Raw genomic sequence first — 24,324 nt, forward strand, 5'->3', positions numbered from 1 at the left:
CAGGGCATGATCTCACGGTTCAGGAGTTTGAGGCCCTGCATTGGGGTTGGTGGGATTCTGCTTGGAATTCTCTCCCTCCCTGTCTCTCTACCCCTTCCCCCCTTTCTCTCTCTCTCTCTCAAAATAAACAAACATTAAAAAAAAAAAAAAAGAGCCAATGGATAAATCTTGAGGATAAATCTTAAGGCAGGGTATTGAATAAGGCCTTCAAGAGGCAGAAAGGGAGGGAATCAACAGGAGAGCTTGCTTGGCCTACGTTGTGAGCACAAACAACTTTTCTTGAGATGAAAGGCAGACAATTTGAAGACAGACTTAAGAAGTAGAGAGGAGGAAAGTTAGGAGAGTTTACATCACCTGGGAAGAGTGGGGAAGAAGCAGGGGACATTAGATTGACCAATGTGAAATCTCCATCAGGAATAGATAAAAAACAAAAGGGCTTACAGAGGCCATAGCATGCTAACTTGCAATGGCTACAAGAGCGGTTCTGAAAACACTCCCCAGCAGCGCTCAGCAACACAGGAGGGGCAAAGAGCGCAGGTGTTGGATGCTTCTAGAATTGGGAACTGATGGAAGGACCTAAGGAAAGGAGGAACCTGATCTGGGAAACTCTTGAAAGCCTGTCTAAAGTGAATGACTATAGGTCAGGAAGGTAAGGAAGTCAAGTTATAAGCTGACACAGTGGGGGTGCCTGGGTGACACAGTCAGTTAAGCATCTGACTTTGGCTTAGGTCATGATCCCACAGTTCGTGAGCTCGAACCCTGATCAGCTCTGCACTGATCAGCGAGGAGCCTGCTTCGAACTCTGTCTTCCCCAATCTCTCTCTCTCTCTCTGCCCCTCCCCCAATCATGCTTGCTTACTCTCTCGCTCTCAGAAATAAACATTAAAAAAAAATAAAATAGGGGTACCTGGGTGGCTCAGTCAGTTAAGCACACAACTTTGGCTTGAATTTGAGCCCCATGTTGGGCTCTGTGCTGACAGCTCAGAGCCTAGATACTGCTTTGGATTTTGTGTCTACCTTTCGCTCTCTACCCCTCTCCCACTTGTGTGCTCTCTCAAAAATAAACAAATAAATATTAAAAAAAATAATTTGAATCTTTCATTTAATTGCTGTAAGGCAACTTCAAAATCATGGGTATTTTATGCTAAATTTTGGAAGACTGAACTCTGTTTATGAACTCTTTACATAACTGAAATTTTAATTATTATTCAAAAAGACCTAATGCTAACTATATAGACAAAATCGGGGCACCTGGGTGGCTCAGTTGGCTAAGCATCCGACTTCAGCTCAGGTCATGATCTTGTGGTTTGTGAGTTTGAGCCTCGCATCAGGCTCTGTGCTGACAGCTAAGAGCCTGGGGCCTGCTTTGGATTCTGTGTCTCCCCTCTCTGTCCCTCTCCCTGCTCATGCTCTCTCCCTCAAAAATAAACATTAAAAAATAAAAAAGAAATGTTGTTAAAAACAAACTATGTAGACAAAATGTTTACCTTTAAGATGAAGACTGCTTAAGTAGATTATTCCTTAAATTACTTTTGGGCTGGTGCTATTCATGATTCTTTTGTCATATGTATCTGGCCTTTACCAACATCAGAAACGCTTGACATGAAACTGAGATTTTACAGAAAGAATCATTTTATCTATTAAGTAACCAAAAATCTATTCTTTTCACTTGAACTATAATCACAGTTGTCAATAGAGAAGAAAAATACTGTAAAATTAGTTTAAATTTAATAAAATACGTTATCTAGTTAGGTTTAAACTGCAATACTTTTTTTCTGCATAAAGCAATGTCTTGGAACCCAAGTAAGTTGGATCTTGTCATTTAGAAGACAAGTAATTTTAAAACATTTTCACATTTTCTAGTCTATGAAGGTTCAAAAAATAAACTTTTTACTTGCCAAAACTAAAAGAATGAAGGCTAATTATGTTGTCATATTATCACTTTCAGCGAGACTTTAAATCCATCAGCTCTTCTCTATTCCACTGTGTCAACTTAAAAAAATTAATTTTAATGTTTATTTTATTTTTGAGAGACAGAGTGTGAGCGGGGGAGGGGCGCAGAGAGAGAGACACAGAATTGGAAGCAGGCTCCAGGCTCTGAGCTGTCAGCACAGAGCCTGATGTAGGTAGGACTTGAACCCATGAGCAGTGAGATCATGACCAGTGCTGAAGTTGGACGTTTAACTGATTAAGCCATCCAGGTGCCCCGAATTATTTCTGAGAGAGAGAGAGGGTGAGAATGAGTGAGGGGCAGAGAGAGAGGAAAAGAGAATCCCATGCAGGTTCCACAATGTCTGCATGGTGCCCAAAACAGGCCTTGTACTCACAAACACAGAGATCACAACCTGAGCTGAAGTTGGAAGCTTAACGGACTGAGCTACCCAGGGTACCCAAGATTCAAATTATTTTAAAAGTTAATAAAGATAGTACCCAACTTTTTCAAAGACTTAGATTGGGCGCTTCAGTGAGAAGTTCTCATACAAGTACATGATGATTAGGTCTGAGATAACATGCCAGAATATAACCAATCAAGCAAAATGCAGTGTTTTTGGAAAGCAGTTGTTTTGGGAGGTCAGCAACACTCTAAGTGAAGGAATGAGGGTTTTCTTTTTTTTTAAATGTTTTTTTTTTTAATTTTTTTTATTTCTAGGAGAGAGAGACAGTGTGAGCAGGGGAGGGTCAGAGAGAGAGGGAGTCACAGACTGAAACAGGCTCCAGGCTCCGAGCTGGCAGTCAGCACAGAGCCCGACGCGGGGCTCGAACCCACAAACCACGAGATCATGACCTAAGTGAAAGTCGGACGCTTAACCGACTAAGCCACCCAGGCGCCCCAGGAATCAGGGTTTTCTTCTTCTTTTCTACTTCTTGTTGCCACAGAAGGCTCCAGGGGCTTGAGGTTGGAAAGCACACAAAAGGGATAGAGGGTCAGGGTTAAAGCACTATAAAGCTAGTTAGTGCCTGATAGCATAGCCTTTTGACTACTTTTCAGCCATCAAGCACCAGCTCTCAGGTCAACACTTTACATTCCTTTAATCACAGAGATTAAAGATAGCTACTTCCCTTTCCATTCAAGCACCAGTTGCCTTCAGGAGTAGTGGCAAGGAAAAGGAAAAGGTCATTGCTTTCTGTTTTTGTACTTCATGTGAGCAAACAGCTCTTTCATGCTTTTTATTACTGATAGGAACATATAAAAAGGTTTATTCTTTCCAAATATTTGTTTATTTTGAGAGAGTGAGCGAGTGCAATTGAGCAGGGGAGGGGTAGAGAGAAAGAGGGGGACAGAGGCTCCGGAGTGGGCTCTGAGCTGACAGCCCAGTGCAGGGCTTGAAGTCATAAACCATGAGATCATGATCTGAGCTGAAGTTGGATGCTTAACCAACTGAGCCACCAGGTGCCCTGAAAAATATAAGACTGAAATAAAGGTGACATCATAAAATACTTTTTCCACTTCCCATTTTTCTTTCCAAATGGAAAGACAATGCTATACTCACATACTAATCAGCTTTGGGTCACAAATTACACTTAGAAGGAAAAAAGAATGAATGTGGGGTAGCATATAAATTCCACTAAGTGGGGACTCCTTGAGTAGGGGGCAGAATTTGCTGGGCAGAGAGGAAGAACAAAAGGAAAGGATCAGAAAAAGGACCAGATCGCTTACTGCTTATCACAGTCAGCTTTTTCATGGCAGATTTTAGTGAGCGAGTTTCCAAGTGTCGGAGATATTCTAAATAGCGATATTTAGGAAGAAAGAGGAGGTCCTGTGGTCTCTGGGCCAGCTAGCTACAGGAACTGGTTGCAAGTAGTCACTGGCTTGGAAATGGGGTAGACCAAGAATAGGGAATTCCCATACAGCACAGTTAGGAAGTATCTGGAGAAGAATTCCTGGAAGCTGAAGTCTTCTTTATTGACAGAATTAGCAGAACATTTGTGGCAATTGTCCATAAGGTCCCCACACAGTACATTCTGACATTTAAATTACACCTATTTATTTGTGGCTCCTTTTGATTCCATCAACTTCATACTAGGATGATTATCTGTACAAAGGGGTTCTAAATTGAAACAACCTCACTCACATCACCCCAATCCACTCAGTTTGTGGAGACTAATAGCTTGATCTTAATTTTTTAAAAAGTGATAGGCTAAATACAAAAAAAAAAGTCAACTAAAATAAGCTCCCAGGCCTAATCAAGAATGGCTTCATATTATTCATTCTCTTCTTTGAACATTTTGCTTAGGTGCTTTATTAGAGCTACGAGCTCAGGGTTCCCACCACGTGCATCAATTTGTTTATACGCTTTAGATTCAAGCTCTTTAAGAGTACTCCGAGTGTATTCAAAAGAACCTACATTCTCAAGATAATGTACACAGTATTTTTTAATATCTATATTTTCGGTTCTCTGGCGCAAGATACTCTGTACCTGGGTGCTTTCAGGCCTTGACCAAATGGCATGAATAGTAGGGAATGAGAACTTTCCCTCTGTTAGATCTTCACAAAAGCTTTTGTTTTCACTATATTCTTTGGAGTGCAGATTAGCATAATCATCCCTAATTTGGAAAAAGAGCCCAAGTGTATTAAGTAGTGGCTTTAAATCTTCTTTGTAATCAGAGAACAACTGCATGAGACCCACTGCTAATCCAAAGAGCCCACCTGTCTTTTGCAGCACCATAGCCTTATATTCCTCTTCGGTGGGACAAGTGTAATTATCCCTCCAGTAGATATCTAGGCCTTGTCCCTGGTGGAGTTCCAGAAGCTGGTGGGTAAAAAGCTTTACTGCCTCAGGGTGATCAAGGGTTAAGACTTTCTCTAGGCCAAGAAAATACACGTAATTGGCAGAATTGATGACAGATGGAATTCCATAGATGCTGTGTGCTACGGGAAAGCCACGTCGGAGTTTTGAGTTGTCTTCGATATCGTCGATGAGTAAACTGGCATTATGCAACATTTCCGTCACTTCAATGATAATCTGACAAAAAAGACAATGGACAATTTCATTTTATTTGAGCTATTCACAGAGCTTATAAATACTTAAGTTAACAGATTATAAGAGTCTCGGATTCTTTAATTTTTACAACTGATATTTATTTAGCAATCTCAATATAAAACAACACATGAGTGAGCATTAAACCCAGTTGAGAGCGAGGAGCATTTTATGTGACATCTATTAACTTCTTTAGGATTAAGAGGTTTTGAATTGCCTAAATACCTGCAGCTTGTCTTCTGGAACTTTAAGCCAATGATTAAATGCGTGTGAAAGTTTGGTTCTCACTTGTTTACCTGAAATTAAAGAATAAAATTTGGCAATAAAATATTTCAGTTATAAAAAACACATTCAGAAACTTCCTCTAAAACTGATTAGACTTGATGAACCCAGCCCCACTCATCTATTACTCACTAGAGAGCTTGCCTTTCACTGCTGGGCCCCAAATGCCCCCTCTGCCGAAATTCAGTCTATTTATTATTTTTTTTAATGTTTTATTTATTTCTAGGAGAGAGAGAGAGAGAGACAGTGTGAGCAGGGGAGGGTCAGAGAGAGAGGGAGTCACAGACTGAAACAGGCTCCAGGCTCTGAGCTGGCAGTCAGCACACAGCCCGACGCGGGGCTCGAACCCAAGAACCGGGAGATCATGACCCAAACGAAAGTCGGACGCTTAACTGACTAAGCCACCCAGGCGCCCCTGCCGAAATTCAGTCTAAAAGCCACAGCCTTTTAAAATTAGGAAAGGCAGAAAGATTCTGAAATATTCCAGGGGCCCACTAGTAAGCCCACTCCTTTCATCTCAACTTGTATCAACAATTTTGGAAAGAAATGGGCATTTTAGGAACTATGATCTAATTCATTCCTTTATTGAAAAACAAGTCAGTCTAGTTAGTGGCAGTTAATTAGCACTGTCCGCTTCAGAGGAACTATGGGGATTTTTTTTTTTCCAGTAGACTTTACACCCAGTATGGAGCCCAACGTGGGCTTGAACTCATGACGGTGAGATCAAGGCCTGAGCTGAGATCAAGAGTTGGACGCTTAACCGAGTGAGCCACCCACGTACCTCACAATGGGTATTTTTAATGAAGCATACTTTCCTACTGAATTACCTCACATAATTACCTCTTATAAGTATCTACCATTCCTTTAAAGTTTTAGAGATTGTATAGTTCTACTTCTTTCCTATCAAAAAATGAGACTCCCATTCCCTGAAGTATTCCCTTTTAGGATCCCAATTTAGTCAAAAATGAATCTTTTTATTTTGACTACGGCCATTAGTGTTTCAATATTATCATTTTCTTACATGGAAATCTCAAGAGGTCTTTGGCTAGTAGTTATCAACAGAAGTCATTTTAGCCCAAATATAAAGGAATGATAGATAAAAACCCTAACCAGTTCACTTAATAATGTTCCATGAGCTTCCTGCTAAAGTGAATGCACAGTCACATCCTAATTTCAGATGACGTGTCAGAAAAAAAGTTACATAAAAAGTTTTAGTGAACAAAAACAGTATTTTCTAAGACTTATCTAAGTTTTCTCTGTACCGAGCATCCAAAGGAATGGATACATAAGCTCTCATCACATATCCAAATGAAAGAGAGTTGCACTTTCTGGGAGAAATCTGAAAGGGAAGGATCTCTTAGGCTTCAAGAAGCAGTATCTTCTGTCTCCTAATCCTTAAGGTTAACATAGTCTGGGTAGCAATTATATACTTTATACTTTTGATCTACTTTCCAGTTTAGCAAAGGCCAACCTGGGCTTTACCTACAATGTACAAGTGTGTAAAGTAACCTGTATCACTTTAGAAAACAAGCTCAGGGGTGCCTGGGGGTTCAGCTGGTTAAGCAACCGACTCTTGAATTCGGCTCAGATTATTTCAGGGACAGGGGATCGAGCCCCACATTGGGCTTCATGCTGAGTGTGGCACCTGCTTAAGATTCTCTCTTTGCCTTTCACCCCTGCTTGCGTGGGTTCGCTCTCTAAAAAAGAAAAAAAAGTTCAGAAGATGAAGAACACAAAGAATCAAAGTGGAGAGACATTTTCCTTTTCGCTTTAGTATACAGAAAAACAGTACAATAAAAGGTTTAATTTACAAGTATGTGTTTTATTTTCAAAGTTTATTGTGAGAGCGAGAGAGCACAAGCAAGGGAGGGGCAGAGAGAAGCAGAGTGGGGAGAAAGAGGGAGTGAGAAGGAGAGAGGGAATCCCACGCAGGCTCCAGCTGTCAGCATGGAGTCCAACTCAGGGCTCGATCTCATGAACTGTGAGATTATGACCTGAGATGAAATCAAGAGCTGGACGCTCAACCAACTGAGTCACCCAGGTGCCCTTGCAGTTGTGTTTTAATATATTCTTTTCCTTTAACCAGGTTCTGGGGTCTGGCTTGATACTTTCAATCTCCAAGTAGTTTCTAACAGATGCTAGTCATAGAAATCCCTCAAAATTAAAACAATAATTACCTTTCCTCTTTAAAAGACCTTAACATTACTGACTCCCTGGCCTGGGGACCTACACTAAGGCAAATAAACAAACAAAAGTTATTCAACTCCACTAATTTCATAACATCCTAATAATTTTTATTTATTTTTTAATTTTATTTATTTCATTTATTATTGTTTTTTTTAATGTTTTATTTATTTCTAGGAGAGAGAGAGAGAGACAGCATGAGCAGGGGAGGGTCAGAGAGAGAGGGAGTCACAGACTGAAACAGGCTCCAGGCTCTGAGCTGGCAGTCAGCACAGAGCCCGACGCGGGGCTCGAACCCACGAACCGTGAGATCATGACCCAAGCGAAAGTCAGACGCTTAACCGACTAAGCCACCCAGGCGCCCCAAGGAAAAAATTTTGAGGTTATATTCTCTCATGGATGCAAGAGTACATTTGATTAAAACAAGTGGGCTCCCTAATGAGAGCTTTAAATGTTATCTAATGACTTACAATATTACTTCAAGGTAATGAGGATTAAAAAAATGTTACAGAAGTTCATTACACAAGCAAACATTATTGCTAACAGGCAACAAGAGGAGTGCCTGGGTGGCTCAGGAGGGTAAGCTGCCGACTCTTGATTTTGGCTCAGGATGTGATCCCAGTGTTGTGGGTTAGAGCGCCGCATTGAGCTGCATCGGGCTCCAAGCCCAGAGTTGGCTTGGGATTCTCTCTCTCCCTTTGCTCCTCTTGCATCCACTCTTTCTAAAATAAATAAACACACAAGTAAAATGTAATTATAGACAGTCCTTGCTCTGCACAGTGGCAGAACAGAACATTCTTACACTCTTGATGGCATTGAGCAAACTTGTTACAAAATAAGTCCAACAATGGATGGGTAGAGTGCAGGAGAAACATCACCATGTTTCTCAGTGGGAGACCCTGAAATCAGTGTAGTTTACTAGCTATTGAGTAAATGTCACTCAAAAGTGGTCTCTTGGCTTCTTCTTCTTCTTTTTTTTAAAAATTTTTTATGTTTTACTTATTTCTGAGAGAGAGGCAGTGTGAGCGGGGAGGGTCAGAGAGAGAAGGAGACACAATCAGAAGCAGGCTCCAGGCTCTGAGCTAGCTGTCAGCACGGAGCCCAACGCGGGGCTCAAACCTATGAACCGTGAGATCATGACCTGAGCCGAAGTCGGACGCTTAACTAACTGAGCCACCCAGGTGTCCCTCTTGGCTTCTTCTTAAATAGTAGGAAACTTTCCTTTTGCATTTTCCATTTCTGTCTTCACTCCATTTTTTAACGTAAAAAAATTTTTATGGAGGCATAGTTGACACATGATATTACATTAGTTTCAGGTGTACAACATAGTGATTCCACAAATCTATTTTAGGCTGTACTCACAGGTTTGACTACCATCTGTCACCATACAACATTAATTACAATGGCAACGACTATATTCCTTATGTTGTACTTTTTATCCTTGTGATTTATTCATTCTCTAACTGAAAGCCTGTACCTCTCACTCCCCTTCACCCCTTTTTACCCATTCCTTAACCCCTCTGATGACTTTTTTAAGGTCTACGCCCAATGTGGCTTGAACTCAACAACCCTGAGATTAAGCTGCATGCTCTACTGACTGAGCCAGGCAGGCACTGCCACCCCTCAATAACTTTCTGAGCTGTACATACGATCACTGTTTATGCATGTTATATGTCAATAAAAAGCAGCACCATGCCAAGAGCAAGGTAGTCAGAATTGTCTGTCCTGGGTGTAGGTAATAAAGAGGTACACTATTTGTAACGCATTTAAATATATTAACAGACTGACTAAAAGTTTCTTACAAAGTATATATCTACTTTGTCCTTTGGATCTTGAGGATTTCGTCTTTACTATTTTTTGAGAGAGTGTATGCGAGTGGGGGAGGGGCAGAGAGAGAGAGAGAGAGAGAGAGAGAGAGAGAGAATCCTAAGCAGGCTCTGCACCATCAGCACAGAGCCGACTCAGGGCTTGATCCCATGAAGCATGAGCGCATGACCTAGGCTGAAATCAAGAGTCAGATGCTTAACTGACTGAGCTACCTAGACACCCTAAGAATTTCATCTTTAATATCTGTTTAGGTTTTAACTTATAAGAAGGACTTTAGTGTGTGTGTGTGTGTGTGTGTGTGTGTGTCTCTCACTGGAATCATCACAGTGGAAGGTAATTTATATCCAAAAAATTCTGGATACTTTCAAATAGCTTCTGTTGTATTATGGAGTATTTGCATTCTGCCAATTAGATTTCATCTAATAACCTTTGGTGAGTTATATGAGATAATATGGATGGGCATAACTTGAGTTGGGAAGTGGATGGTTCTCTCTATTCTTTTGAAGCACTGACATTAGCAGGTACGTCTTCATTAAAATCTGCCAGGATAGAAATGACATTAATCATGATGGCTTCGAGGATGTAGCTGGGAGCTACCACTTTTCTGCCTTTGATAACCATATTTATCCTCTCCAGGCTCATGAAGAACAGAAACGTGCCACTGATGTGTCCCCATTAAAAAAATGTATGCACTTTAGAACAGAAAGTTGAGAACGTCATTAGTCTAAAGGTTAGCTACCTTGTATGCTAAATAGGTTTTTATGGTTGTCAACTAATTTATCACCTTTTATATAGTTTCTGTAAGAAAGAGCATTCCAAATTTCAAGTAACTGGTTTGTGAATGAAATTTTAATACAAGAACCTACACATTATATACATGAGTTTTTACTTGCTATTATAATTTTCCAGACCAAGCTTAAAAAAATAGCAAAATAAAACATGCACATACATGTGATCAGGCAGGTGTTACTCTAAGAAGTCATGTTCAGATGTCCCATCTCTCTATATAAATAACGTGGGCTGTTTCCAAGTAAAATAACTTAGAGATACATTACTATCTGGCTCTTAAAGGAGCCAGTAGTGTAAGAAATGCAGTGTGTGTGATAGAACACATGAACATGGAAGGAAGAGTGAAGCTTTTAGCTGTTATACAAATTGGTGTAACTTCCCCTAACATCTAAACAGTGGGGAGCAGGAACGTGTGGCATCCATAAAGAATGAAACCTCCAATAAGGTACTCAAATGGTTTAAGTATTTTTTTTTCAGTTATGTTGTATAATTGGATATTTTTAAAGGGTGCTTCAAAAATGTCCCTTTTGGGGTGCTTGGGTGGCTTGGTTTGAGGCTCTGACTTCAGCTCAGGTCATGATCTCATGGTCTGTGGGTTTGAGCCCTGTGTTGGGCTCTATGCTGACAGCTCAGAGCCTGAAGCCTCCTTCAGATCCTGTGTCTCCCTCCCTCTCTGCCCCTCCCCTACTCATGCACTGTCTATCTCTCTCAAAGTCAAATAAACATTAAAAAAAAATTTTAAAAACACCCAAAATACAAAATATCCCTTTTAAGAATAAATAAATAAAAAGTTCTATTTGTCATTTTTCTCACATGCATGACCTTAAATAGGAAACGTTAAGAGATGGTAAGTCTAACCTTTTCTGTAATTTAACTTTTGAATGATTACTACTCTATAAAAAGACTCTATATTGACCATAACTAAACAGTTACCTGGTAACTGAAGTAAATACTTATAGGGTTCTAGAAGAATTCTTTGGACTGTTTCTTGAGTCTTCTCCATTGTTTTAAAATTTCAAAGCTGATCTGTGAAAAAGGAGAAACATAAAGATGATTTTATTCACTAAATTAACTTTGAGGGTTAAACTGCAAAAGAATTTGTATCTCAAGGTGTTTTTGTGCAAGTAGACTTTGTTTTGTTTTGAAAGAAAATTCCACATAGATGACATCTTGAAACATGCTAAAGTGAAAGAAGCCAGCCAGCACATAATATATGAAATGTTCAGAATAGGTAAATCTATAAAGACAAAAAGTAGATTGGTGATTGCCTAGAGTTGGGGTAGGAAGAATAGGGAGTATGAAGTTTCTTTTTGTAGGGATCGAAATATTTTAAAATTAGGTTGTGGCGACAGTTGCACATTCATGTGAATATCCTGAAACCTACCAAAATGTATACTTTAAATGGGTGAACTACATAATATATACATTATCTGTCTTAAGGAAAAAAAAGCAAAGTCTTCAAATGATTTCATTGGTCCCAGTATTCACCTGGATTTTAAGTGATTTCCTTAGTTATAAAACTTATATTAAGCCTTTATTTTACTCAACCATAAAAGGCATAAAACCAAATCAATGTCAAAACAACGCAACAGAATTATATACCTTATATTTGATTACACAAATTAGTAAACATTTTTTTTCAGAAGAGTTGAGGTAAGTTTTATATATTTATAATTTAAGAAACTTCTCTCTTGTAATTTCTTTACAATCAATACATCTCAGAGATTCCAATTTAAGATGTGCATTAATTTGAATGCAATCATCACAAATATTCCCCTGCACACACACAAACTTCCTCGTAGTGACTTAATATTCTGAGTTTTACATTTACTTTGATATTTCCTAGAATAAAACTCATGGTCTTCCTATAATCCTTCTTTACTGTTCAATCCAATTGCTACTTTGCTTCTTTGTCAGCACCTATTGCTACTTTTTATTTGTCTTTATTTTAGGAATCTTCTTTACTAATTGCTCTTACATCCTAGGTACATTTTAGAAGGTTTCTCACCTTTATGTTTCTTTTGCTTCTATAACAATGATTTGGTCTCCAGGATCATGAGCTAGAAAAACTGAAAGTGTGTTTTTTGTAACCTACTCTGGAGTGTCTAGAAGGAACCATTATAAGAACTGAACACTCTAGGGGCGCCTGGGTGGCTCAGTTGGTAAAAGCTTCTGACTCTTGATTGCTCAGGTCATGATCTCATGGTTTGTGAGTTCCAGCCTCGTATAGGGCTCTGTGCTGACACTGTGGAGCCTGCTCGGGATTCTCTCTTTCCCCTCTCACTTTCTGCCCGACCCCACTTGCTCTCTCTCAAAATGAACAAATAAACTTAAAAAGGATTAAAAAAAAAAAAAAGAAGAAAAGAACTGAGCCCTCCAGCAAAGGAAATCATCTTAGCAATATGACCTCAAGGAGAAACATTCCATATAGGAAAGTTCTACACCTGCTTTAACTGATAATGAATACCAAGTATACCACAGGGGGGAGAAAAGTTCAGAAAATATTTTGAAATTTTCCAAAAATCAGTTTAGTAATCTTTTATCTATACTGTTTAAACACTGACATGTTATCTCATTCTTAAGAGATTTAAAAAAAGGTAACAAGAATAATCACTTATGTAAAAGCTTATTGAACAGAATTAAAGGTAAGATAAAAAATAAAAACAGGCCTCTTTTATATACTTTTGCACATAAAGCAATTGGTGGCTATCTCTTCCCAACAAGGTTGAAAGCAATGCACTTAACTTAAAAGTCAATGAGACCACCTTTCAAGAACTCTTCTGTCTCCCTGTGGATCAGTAACAAGTATACTCTTGCCCAGAAGTCAGAGCTAACTAACCTTTGTTTCAATTCTCAAAGCTTTGGTTGATGCAATTTAAAAAAAACAAAAACACCCAGTTATGCATCTTTAAAAATAACCTTAAGAACACTCATTAAACAAATAAGTCAGTTAATGTCCCTTTCCTAGAGGATGTTTATATACAAGTATTCTTGGCAGTGGGAAAATACAGGAACCTCAATTTTTCTAGGTATTGAAAAGTAATGTTTTGTGTCTTCTTAAGGAGTCTAAGGGGTTCTATACACCGTGGCATACATGCTCCCTTTTTTTTTTCCTTTTTTTTTATGTAAAGGAGTCCTAATAATCATGGCTGGAACTTTCAGCCGCCATGTACTAGACTCAAATACAAAAGGGCTTTAGCATTACATGAACTCTAGGAATTTATTTTTAGATGGAGTAAGTACAGAATGCCTCTGTGAGAGAGTCTGAAATCACTCACTTTCAAAACTGGAAAACTGCCTTAAATGGGTTCAAAGAATTGATGGGTGAATATCAATGTAAAAATAAATCATCCCCTCTGTGTGGTCTACTACTGACATAATCTGGTTAGGCTCCCTGAGCTCATTCCTAGATTGGGTTTTCTAATTAGACCTCTACTCTCAGCCAGTGATCCTTGCAAAATTCAAATCTGCTCCTGTTTCCCTACCCATTGAGAACCCTTCGAAAACATGACTTTCCTTTTAGGTAAGAACAACTCCTTATTATAACTGCAAATTAATGGGTTACTCCCCCCCCCCCCTTCAGGTCTTCACAATTAATTCTTCACTCTTTATTTATTTATTTTATTTTTTTTATTTATTTCTATGAGGGAGAGAGGGAGAGAGAGAGAGAGAGAGCGCGAGTGTGAGCAGGGGAGGGTCAGAGAGAGAGAGAGGGAGTCACAGACTGAAACAGGCTCCAGGCTCAGAGCTGGCAGTCAGCACAGAGCCCGACGCGGGGCTCGAACCCACGAACCGCGAGATCATGACCTAAGCGAAAGTCGGACGCTTAACCGACTAAGCCACCCAGGCGCCCCAATTCTTCACTCTTTAAACACAGGCTTTCCAACACGTTATCCTTTCTGTCTGGAATGTTCTTTTCTTAGTTAACTTCTGCTAACCTTTCCACTCTTGGCTGGAGCCTCACTTTATTTCCCTTAAGCAAAATTCCCTATTTTAAATTCTCCTATCACCGTGTAACTCTCCTTTGTAGCACTCACCACTGCTAGCAACTTCACACTCAATGGTGTGTCCGTTTTATTTATTTTTTAATGTTTTATTTATTTTTGAGGGAGAGAGAGAGAGAGAGACAGCGTGAGCAGGGGAGGGCAAGAGAGAGAGGGAGACACAGAATCTGAAACAGGCTCCAGGCTCTGAACCAGCTTGTCAGCACAGAGCCCGACGCGGGGCTCGAACCCATGAACCGTGAGATCATGACCTGAGCCGAAGTCGGACGCTTAACCCACTGAGCCACCCAGGCGCCCCGGTGTGTCCATTTTAATATCTGTCTCCCTAAGCTTAGGTCCACGAAGGCAGCGTCTGTTCCGTTTTTCCACATGGTAGGCTCTCAATAAATATGTGAAGGATTGAATGAACTAACAGAAAGTGCCTTCTCACGCTCTAAGGAAAAAAAAATCAAGGAAGAGACTTGAGACATAAAAGTTAAAATACCATGCAAGTTTCTTTTTTCTTTTAAAGGGAATGATCTCGTTTCAAAACTGCTAAATAGTGACACGCTCAAGCCAGCTGTGAAACGCACAGAGAATCCTTCCACTTAACTTTCGGAGATAATAGAGCTGAAGAAAATTGCCTGAGACACAAGCAGTGGATTTAAATAACTTCGAGGCCGATTTTTAAGAGACTTGGCAAAAGAACTTCAAGAGTCTACTATGCTGGTACAGAGCCCACATTATAGGAGAGGTTCCTGCTTGCTCTCCGCTTAGATGCACCCTTCCGCCCCACTGGGTCACTCTACCACTCCACCCCTTTTCTAGCAAGAACGGAAAATTCATACACAATCCGGTTCAGCATCCGGGTCCTCACCCTCCTTTCTTTCTTTCCTCTGGACCCCGCCTTCCAGCCTCCCCCGCCCTCACTCCCATCCGGGTTCCCCCCGGCCGCCACCACAGCCGCTCACGGTTCAACGGTGATATCACAACTTTCACGTCGCCGGTCCGAGAGTAGCAGTAACTAGCGTCAACTTCCCGTTTTATAGTTCAGACCAAGACTCCTCCGGAGATCTACATAGATCCCTCCCCCTACTTCACCACAGAACTCTCCGCCCTTCTCAGCCGCCAGCGACACCGCATTGCTCGGTGCAAGAAAATGCGCCATCCCGGTCACACTGCGCAGGCGTCGTTGCCGCCTCCCCACTGCTTTGTCGCCCCGCCCCCTACCCTCCCCCGCTTCTTCGTCTCACGCAGACGCGGGGCATTGCGGGTCTTGCAGTTCTCAGGGGCAGGGGCTTCCGCATTGGCCACAGAGGTTGGACTACATTTCCCGTGAAGTTTTGAGGCGTAACTTTCTGTTTCCATAGAAGTGGTGGGAAAATGGCGTCGTTGTTTGTATCCAGAGGACCAATGAGAATAGGGTATAGGCGGGTTCTAAAGAACTCTAACCAATCCGAGGTCGTCTAAGAGGCCATCCGGGAAAGAGGTAGGGGAGGGGAAAATATCTAGGGGAGGGGAGAAAGAAGGGAGGGGGGCACTTGGGGTTGGGGGGGGGAAAGCGATGTTTGCCCGTCAGTCGAGTCCGGAGTGAGGAGCTCGGGCGCCGGAGCGGAGGGAGACTCTTGAGCTTAAGCTTGCCGCCGCCACGGCCACCGCCTGGACCTTTGCCCGGAAGGAGCCGCAGAGGGTCTGGCGCCGCCGTCCTCTGGAGGGCAGCGCGATTCGGGGCCCGGACCTCCAGTCCGGGAGGGATTTTTCGTCGTCCCCCCCTCCCCCCAGCGAGGGAGCCCGAGCGGCCGCCAAACAAAGGTACCAGTCGCCGCCGCGGGAGGAGGAGGAGCCGGAGCTTCAGCCTCAGCAACCGCTGGACCCGCCGCCCTTCTTCCCCCATCTCTCCCCCGGGCCTGCTGGTTTTGGGGGGGAGTAGGGGAGGGAACTCTGGACGTGCCAGGGTCAGAGCTCGCCTCCAAGGAAGGTAGGGACATTTTCTGAGGCTTTCGCGGTCTCGTAAGGGGGTCCTTTCGGGAGTCACTGGGCCCGGCCGAGGAGCGGGGGAAGATCGCTCGGTGGTCTCGCCGGGCGCCCGGATTGGGGGCCTCGGCCTCCCGGGAGCCCCCGCCCACCGTGCCGTTGCCGAGTCCGAGTCGCCCCCCAGCCCGGCGGCCGCACACTGGCCGCGGTGGGGGGCCCGGGCCGGCGCGGGTGGCTGTGCCGCCTCCCGGCCTCTCGGTCCTCCGGCTGTCTCCGCGGCCCGGCCGACGGGGATCCCGCTCGCACTTGTCGGGTGTCCGCCTCAGAACGGGACGTGGGCAGAGGCTGCGCGGTGGGTCGGTCCTGCCCGCGGCCCTCCTCCGGCCCGCCTGGCCTCTCCGCGGCCCCCCCACCCCGGGCCCCGCGAGCCCGGGCCTGTTCCGGCTCGGACGCGGGGCTGCGCAGCCCTTTGGGGGCGCCGACCCGCTCGGCCGGGCCCGGAGGCCCTCGGGGAGGACAGTCGGCCCCGCGCCGGCCCCCGGGCTTGTTGTGAGTTTCTTCTCTGACAGAAATGGCGTCATTGTCGGAGACGGGAAACTCCGGCGGGTCCCGACAATGGGGACGGGAAGCTGCCGAGCTGTGTAGGTGGCCGGGTTTGCGGGGCTCGCGAGGCCAGAGGGAGCCCCTCGTCGGCGTTTCGGTGGTTCGGGGGCTGATGCCCGCCCCGGCTCTTTCTTCGGGGTTCAGGCTTTGCTCGGTTCCCTTCCGCCTCCGCCGGTGGAGAGGGGTGCCTGTGGTGTTGACTGGATGTCTTTTGTTTTCCCTCCAGGTGCAGGTGAATCTGGTGTATTCGAGAGGATCGCGGTCCCTAAATCATCATGAAGGTAAGATTTCTTCCCGAAAACGACCTCTGGGGTTACAGAATTGGGAAAGTAGCGGGGGGGGGGGGGAGGTTGGTCGAGGTCGTGTGGGGCCTCCCGAGTTTTGCCGAGGAAGGTGTGTTGGGTGGCTTGGTGCCCGAGCCCTCTGCCAGGAGACGACGGGGGTCAGCTGGTGTGGTTCTCTGCCGGCTTTGCTGTGGAGTTGGGGCCACTCGGAGGATATCGCACTGAGCGCAATTCTGCCTTTTAGAACGTCTCTCTGCAGGGTAAGGTAGGAGGACCTGCACGAATTAAATGAAGTGTTTTACAAGGTAAAACAGAAAAAGCAGGTCAAGTAATCTGACTCTAGGAACTGGACTGTATTGTGCTTCTATCGATTACACTGATGAAAGAAAATCTCGTTTATTGTGTGAACAGTACTGTGAATATTTAGCAGAGGACCTTTTGGGTTAGCCATGAAACTAATCTTAATTGAAAGGCTTTAAAGAGGATCTGTATGATCGTTACACAACTCCGAGATAGCAGTTGTTCCTTGTATTTCCTGAGATTTAACATTAGACGGTTTATTTTTCTTTGTTGATCCGTAAATTATCAGATGTTGTGGTGAAGCCAGTGTGGAAAGCCCATGGCCGGGTTCCTCTTAATCGTAAACATGTTAACTGAATGGAGGATAGTGTCTAAAAGGTAGAATTTACTTAGTTGGTGGAAGAAATTATAGCAATGGAAGTACAGGTTGTTTTTTTAGAGAATATGTAATTGAATGCTGTCATATTTTAATACACTGTGGAATGAAAAGCCTTAGGTGTCTGAAATGTCTAGTTTCAACTGGTGTAACTTAGATACTAGAGCGATTGTTCACCCATGACAAATTCGGAAGTGCTTAAAAGGGTAGTGTGTGTTTACAAGTATAGAAATGCATAGATAGTATGTGAAAATATAAATGTCTACTTTGGATAGTTCCTTTGAATTCTTTAAAGAAAAAGTTTTCTTCTCTTCAGAATCAAGACTGTTTTTATAGCGTTGAGCATCGAAATGGAAATTTGTAATGTTTGTGTTTATGGAAGAAAGTAAATATTGTGGCCACTTAAATATTTATCAGCTGTACCAAATAAGTTTAGTCCAGTTTTTTATTTTTTATATATAGTTTTTTTTCTTCTTGAGTTTGGGGTGTTATAAAGTACCTGAAACAGTTTATATCTGCTGAATCCCTGTCTCACCTTCATGTAGATGAAAAAAATGGATCGTGGTGTTTCTGAAATGAATCCCTTTTGTTAGTCACAGATGCTAGCTGTGACTCCTGTGACCTATGTAAAACAGACGAGTGAATTTGTTAGGAAAAACTGTATCTTCCTTGTTGTTGGATGAGAATTTAAGAAAAGTGTTGGGTTAAGTAACATAATAAATTCAGAAGCCAAATAACACAGGATTTAGTTTGTAATAGGTCTTGTAATCTGTCATAGTTCTCTGCGTACTGCCTGGCACATCTTAGGTACTCTGTTAATGTTCGGTTAAAAGAAATGTAGTTAAGTTGAAGGTCCTTTAGATTTACATTTTCTTCCTTTCGTTTCCTTTTTTTTTAACTTGTGTGTTTAAAAAATGAAAGTACGTTGGAAACTTTAGCCTTAAATGTTTCTAAGTATTAGGCAAATGCAAATTTTTGGTATCATTTTAGAACTACTAATTTTAAGTGCTTAGCATTTCCATTATTATTGCCTTTTAAAGAAAGGTACTAGTGATGTAAGAGTTATTAAAGTAAATTTCTAATTTTGTGCAAGAAGAACTTCCTGTTATTGTACGTGTAGTAAGTCTTTTCTTTGGGAGTCTGCTAATAATCAGTAGTACTACAAACTTAGCTGATCTCTTACAACTTAATTTCTTACATGCTGAAAAATTGAGAGGCTGCCCATGATTGGTATTTTGCTTTAACAAAATTGCAATTCAAGAATTATTTAGTAGTGATTATATTGGGCTTAACTCGTGTGTGTGTGTGTGTGTGTGTGTCTGTGTGTGTGTTCGTTCGTTCCCAGTTTCTAAATTGTAATGTCAGCTGATCTGTCGAAGGATTTATACTATTTCTCAGATATTACCAAACACATTTATAATTTGAAGTAAGCTTTTAAGCTTTTATTACCTGTTTTATTCAAGAAATTTTTAAATTTTATTGACAGTGTACCGACATCATTGAAAGAGTGTCTAGTGACACTTTTCTGGTTGTTGCGTTAAAATATATGTATTATTTTAAATGTTATAGCGACAATTTTCCTGTAGTACTTGACTTCTAGAGTTTATTTAAATAAATAAATGTCCTTTACTCATTAGAATACTCTATCTTGTAATCTTTTTGCGTAGTGTGTTTTTGAGAAATATGACTGCCACACAAAAGCAGTTAAAAAAACTGTGAGAGAGCAAGGGTCCACGTGGGGGAGGGGCAGAGAGAGAGGGAGAAAGAGAGTCCCAAGCTGCCAGTGTGGAGCCTGATGGCAGGGCTCAATTCCATGAACTGTGAGAACCTGACCTGAGCTGAAACCAAGAGTCACGCTTAACCAACTGAGCCACCCAGGCACCCCAGAAGCACTTTTGTTCTTCACATAGGTCATATTGGTGTTCTGTTGGATTTTTTTTTTTTAATCCTTTCTATACATCTTTCAGTTAGGAACATTATGAGGAAATGATAGTTTATTGAAAGTTTATTAATGATTCCAAGACTTAATTGTGTCAGATTCATTTCCTACTTTTTTCTAATGTTAATTTATTTATTTTGAGAGGGGGAGAGAGTGCTCACACATGCTCACCTGAGCGGGGGCAGGGCAGTGAAAGGGAGAGAGAAAATTCCAAGCTGAATCCACACTCAGCACAGAGGCCTATGCGAGGCTCTGTCTCACCTTTGGGGCTCTATCTCACCTTCAAGAGATCAGCACCTGAGCTGATATCTAGAGTCGAACGCTTAACCGACTAAGCCACACAGCAGCCTTTATTTTCTACTTTTTTCTAACTAAAACGTTGTTTCTTGCTTCTGCGTTGTACCTGTTATTAACATCTCTCATTACACTGCAGTAAATTTTCAAGTGAAGTGGGAGAGGCTGGACATTTCAGAATCTTTATGGGAGAAGTGATTTAGATGGTATGCTTAGAATCTCAGGGAGATGGGCTTTTTCAGATGGTCTGTTCTCTTCAGTAATCACTGGCTTAGAACACAGCAAAGTAATGGATTGTTTACAAGTGCTCTTTGCTTATGTGTGAGTTCTCACCACCCTGCCCCTTCCTTCCCTGCCTGCTTTCCACTTTCCTTTCCCCAGCTACCTTTCCCTCTTTCTTACACTTTTTTCCTCTCTTCCTTCTTTTTGTTCATTTCCTCCTTCCCTCTCCTCCACCCTCTCCCCTTCCTCCCTCTGCCTTTCCCCTTACTGTTTTTTTCTTTCTTCCTCTTCTCCCCTTACCTTTTTTCACAAATCATTCATTTAACAACAACCCCTTCCATGCATCAGGCAGCGTGGAATGAAGGTGAATAAGCTATCAGAACTGCTCTCAAGGAGCTCCTAATTTAGTAGAAGACACAGAAAAATAAAACAGCACCTACAGAATTCTAAGAGTCTTGATGGTAATTGTGTTAAGTGCTGTGGGAGGGCAGAAGAGGACATCTAAATCAGAGTCATGGAAAGTTCTCTGGTAGAATTGACATCTAAGTTCAGTGTTAAAGCTTTCATTTGGCAAAGAAGGGTAGAAAAGAGTGTTTGAGTCAGAAAGGGGACCTCATACTGGAAAATGAAAACAAAAAAAAACCCAAGATGGTGTATTTGGAAACTGTAAGTTGTTCACTGTGCCTTGCTTAACTTTGAAAGCATGATGTTGTTTGGAGTGGGAATAGGAGGGCAGTGATGGGAGATGAGGCTGAGTGAGGGGGTTGAAAATTTTCTTGAAGGGTACATGGAAACATGGAAGGTTGTTAGCAACGAGTAAAGATGGTGGATTTATATTCTGGAGTGGTCACTTTGGTAGTATTGTAGTGAATACGTCAAAAGGGAGATCTAAATGGAAGATCTGGAGATTCCAGATGAGAAGTCCAAGTGAGACGTGAATAAGGGCTTGAACTAATACAGTGGGCCTAGAGCAGAGGGGACAGATCTGAGATACCTCAGAAACTGAATTCAGGGCCTAGTAATTCTAGGTCCTGGGGGGAGAGGAAGAGGGAAGTCTCTGTGTTGGGGCACGGGCTGGATGTTATTGCCATCTGAAGTATGTTGTCCTTCGAGGAAAGCTGTAGTACAGGGAGTATTGAAGGAGTTTGTAGGGTGTGCACATCTACTAGTTAGGATGTAGGAGTAAGAGAGCAGGTAAGATAAAGAGAAATGAGAGGCTCCATTAATCCAGTGGGAATATTGGTCTCATAGTTAACTTTTAACTGTAATATTTGATGTGCATCCATAATGTGTGTTCCTGTGAATTTGTGCTCTTTTTGATGAACAGGTAATTTTTGAAAAATACTGACTTGTTTTCTCTGCACATTGAGCAATGTGTTTTTTTGTGTGATTTTTAAAAGTATGTTAGATGAGTACATACTTCACTGAAGAATATGTTTTTGCTGATTCAGTCTGTGAATTTAGTCATTAAAGAGGTACTGTGTACCTTCCACGTATTGGACGTGTTTCGAGGTGTTGAGGATACAGCAGTGAACGAGAGTTCTTCCCCTCATGGAGTTTACTTTCTCTTAGGATAGACACCAAGCAGGGAAAAAAAAAAAAAAAAGGATGTGCTAAGTGCTGTGAAGAGAAATAAAGCGTAATCAGGATAAGAGGTTACAGTGACTGAAGGTGTTAACTTTAGATTAGGTGTAATAAAGGGCCTGTTTGTGGAGGTGACATTTAAGCAGCATGTGCAACAAGTGATAGAGTGAGCCATACCTGTGTGGGAGAAGAGCATTCCAGGCAGAAAATGCAAGTGCCAAGGTCCGGAGAGAAATGTTTTTGGCCTGTTTGACCTTGGCATACCTTAAGGAACTGGAAGAAAGCCTTTAGGGCTGCAGTGTCAGGAGATGAGGCTAGAGAGATCATGAGGGCCAGGACAGTGTAGGGCCTTGCGAGCCATGGGAAGGATGTAGAGTAAAAGCTGAATGTATTAGGAAGTCATTGCAGGGTCTCGAGCAAGAGGGTGAAGGGCTCTGATTTATGTTTTTGAACGTTAACTGCCGTACAGAGAATAGACTGTGGAGGAGCAGGAGAGGAAGTAAGGGCGGCAGTGGCAGGGCTCCCGAATTCGTGCTGGTGAGAGACGGCAGTGGACCAGGTGTGGGAAGCGGTGGTGTTGCAGGTGGAGGTGATAGTGTTTGAATGGGTCCGAGGTGAGGGAAAAGTTCTGCTTGCTGCTACTAACAGATGACTAGCGTCTCCCCCTTCCCCTTTAAAATATTTTTTCTGTGATTAGTTGGTGGATGGGATTCTTGGGATTGAATACAGCCGGGAAGGCGTTCCCAACCCTTAGCCTTCCCTCATTAGTGAGCTGGGAACATTGAGCTGAGCCTAATCTTTTACGTTTTTTTGTTTGGTTTGGTTTTTGAATTTTAGGAAAGGAAATAAAATTCACCCTTTTAAAATATACAGTTAAAAAAATAATAAAGCGTACAATTCAGTACTTAGTATTTTCACAAGATTGTTCATCTATCACTGTTTAACTGCAGAACATTTTGTCTTCCCAACAAGAAGCCTGTACCCATTAGCTCTCATTCCCTGTTCTCTCTTCTGTCACTCCCCTGGCAGTTGCTCATCTACTTTCTGTCTATAAGGGTTTGCTAGTTCTGGACATTTGCTTTCAATGGAATTATACAACATGTGGCCCTCTGTGCCTGGCTTCTTTCACTTTTCATAATATTTTCAAGGTTCATTCGTTTTGCAGCATGTGTCAGTACTTTATTCTTACTGGTGAATAATATTTAATAGATGTACCACATTTGGCTAATCCATTCATTAGCTGTTGGTCATGTGGTGGATTATATTCACTTTTTCCCTATAACGAATAGTGCTGCTGTGAACGTTTGTGCACGAGCTTTTGTGTGAACGTGTATTTTCAGTTTTCTTGGGTCCTAGGAATGGATCTTGCTGTTTTTAGGATAGTAATACTATCTGTGGTAACCCTGTTGAGAAGTGAGTGGTTAACTTCAGATGTTTTGTGGCATTATGTCAAGTGGCCACTAAGGGTTAGGATGTTTAAACACTTTTTTCAACATTTATTGAACACTTAAAGTGCTAGTCTCTCTGTTTTAGCCATTTAGGCTATATCAGTGAACAAAACAAAGTCCTGGCCTTGTGAATCTTACATTTTAAGGTGGCGAGGGTGGACAAAGAAAAATAAACATAATAAGTAATCTAGTTTATTAGATGACAGAAAGTATGGAAATAAGAGGGGAGCTGGGTAAGGAGGGTAGGGAATACAGGGTTTGGGAGAGGCTGTGGTATTTTTAAATACATTTTTAAATTTATTTTCTTTTTATTATTAAAAAACTTTAAGTGTTTATTTTTGAGAGAGCGAGCAAGCACATGCATGAGCAGGGGAAGGACAGAGAGAGAGGGAGACACAATCTGAAACAGGCTCCAGACTCTGAAGCTGTAAGCACAGAGCCTGACGCGGGGCTTGAACCCACTAACCGTGAGATCATGACGTGAGCCAGAGTTGGCAACTTAACCGACTAAGCCACCCAGGCACCCCATATATGTATATTTTTAATGTTTGTTTATTTTTGAGAGAGAGAGAGAGCGTGCATGTGCGCGAGCACGTGAGGGAGGGGCAGCGAGAGAGAGGAGACCTAGAATGTGAAGCAGCCTCCAGGCTCTGAGCCGTAAGCACAGAGCAAGACAGGCTGTAGTATTAAATGAGGTGGTCAAGTAGGTATATTGAGAGGACATTGGGACAAATATTTGACTGAGATGTCAAGAAGTTAGTCATGTGGCTTTAAAGGCAGATCAACATGTTCATTGAACGGCACAGAGGCCACAGTGGCTGGAATGGAGTAAGGAAAGAAGAGAATGGGAGGGACGGGTAAAGGGTATGCAGGTTGGGGACAGAGCAGATCAGATCACCTAGGACCTCGAAGGCAGTTGTTAAGGATTGTGGTTTTCCCTCTTGTAAAAATAGGGAACTGAGTTTTGAACAGTGAAGTTATGCAGTCTCATTAGAGTGGCAGATTTTCATTATATTTCTAAGGGATCACTCTTTGCTGTGTTAAAAACAGGCTGAAGGCAAGTTGAAGATAGACACAGACCAGTTAGGAAACTATTTTAATAGATGATGATGGTGGGATATTAGCCATTGCTGTGAGGGAAATGAGGAGTGGTCAGAGTCAGATCTCCTTTGAAGGTAGAGCAAGTAGGCATTCCTGTCAGATTGAATGTGAAGGAAGGAGAATTGAGGAGGACACCAAGATTCTTTGGCTGAAGA

At 42.2% G+C, this 24,324-nt stretch overlaps 2 protein-coding genes across 9 annotated transcripts in view; one reads left to right on the forward strand and one right to left on the reverse strand.

Moving 5' to 3' along the window:
• Positions 1–3,879: 3,879 nt before the first annotated feature.
• Positions 3,880–15,217, reverse strand: GGPS1 (geranylgeranyl diphosphate synthase 1). 4 transcript variants are annotated; one of them, XM_039247186.1, is made up of 5 exons: positions 15,016–15,217; positions 14,657–14,688; positions 10,995–11,087; positions 5,205–5,275; positions 3,880–4,964 (listed from the first exon to the last, which is right to left on the reverse strand). In XM_039247186.1, exons 3-5 carry the CDS (start codon positions 11,062–11,064, stop codon positions 4,203–4,205), a joined length of 903 nt encoding a protein of 300 aa, XP_039103117.1. In that variant the 5' UTR covers positions 11,065–11,087; positions 14,657–14,688; positions 15,016–15,217; the 3' UTR covers positions 3,880–4,202. The 4 variants fall into 4 exon arrangements, with proteins under 4 accessions (XP_039103117.1, XP_039103116.1, XP_039103118.1 ...); XM_039247185.1 differs by lacking the exon at positions 14,657–14,688; XM_039247187.1 differs by lacking the exons at positions 14,657–14,688; positions 15,016–15,217 and adding an exon at positions 14,922–14,970.
• Positions 15,218–15,623: 406 nt separating this feature from the next.
• ARID4B (AT-rich interaction domain 4B) overlaps positions 15,624–24,324 on the forward strand; it is a 145,732-nt gene continuing 137,031 nt past the window's right edge. For 4 of the 5 annotated variants that reach the window (XR_005530957.1, XM_039247167.1, XM_039247169.1 and 1 more), the window contains exons 1-2: positions 15,624–16,022; positions 16,848–16,902. Coding sequence is in view for 4 of the 5 variants with exons in the window: in XM_039247167.1 (XP_039103098.1) it covers positions 16,897–16,902 (6 nt within the window). In the remaining variant the exon portion in view is untranslated. The remainder of the gene's footprint in view (positions 16,023–16,847; positions 16,903–24,324) is intronic. The other variant, XM_039247168.1, reaches the window with a different exon arrangement.

Source organism: Hyaena hyaena, unplaced genomic scaffold (assembly GCF_003009895.1).
Source record: "Hyaena hyaena isolate Hyena2069 unplaced genomic scaffold, ASM300989v1 scaffold_288, whole genome shotgun sequence".
In the NCBI taxonomy this organism is placed as follows: domain Eukaryota; kingdom Metazoa; phylum Chordata; class Mammalia; order Carnivora; family Hyaenidae; genus Hyaena; species Hyaena hyaena.

Excerpts from the sequence above, each read along its gene's own strand:
- GGPS1 (XM_039247185.1), bottom strand. The coding sequence starts at position 11,064 with ATGGAGAAGACTCAAGAAACAGTCCAAAGAATTCTTCTAGAACCCTAT. Across the intron at positions 5,276-10,994 it reads GTATTTACTTCAGTTACCAG|GTAAACAAGTGAGAACCAAA; the intron begins GTAACTGTTTAG and ends CTTTAATTTCAG. Across the intron at positions 4,965-5,204 it reads TTCCAGAAGACAAGCTGCAG|ATTATCATTGAAGTGACGGA; the intron begins GTATTTAGGCAA and ends CTTTTTTGTCAG.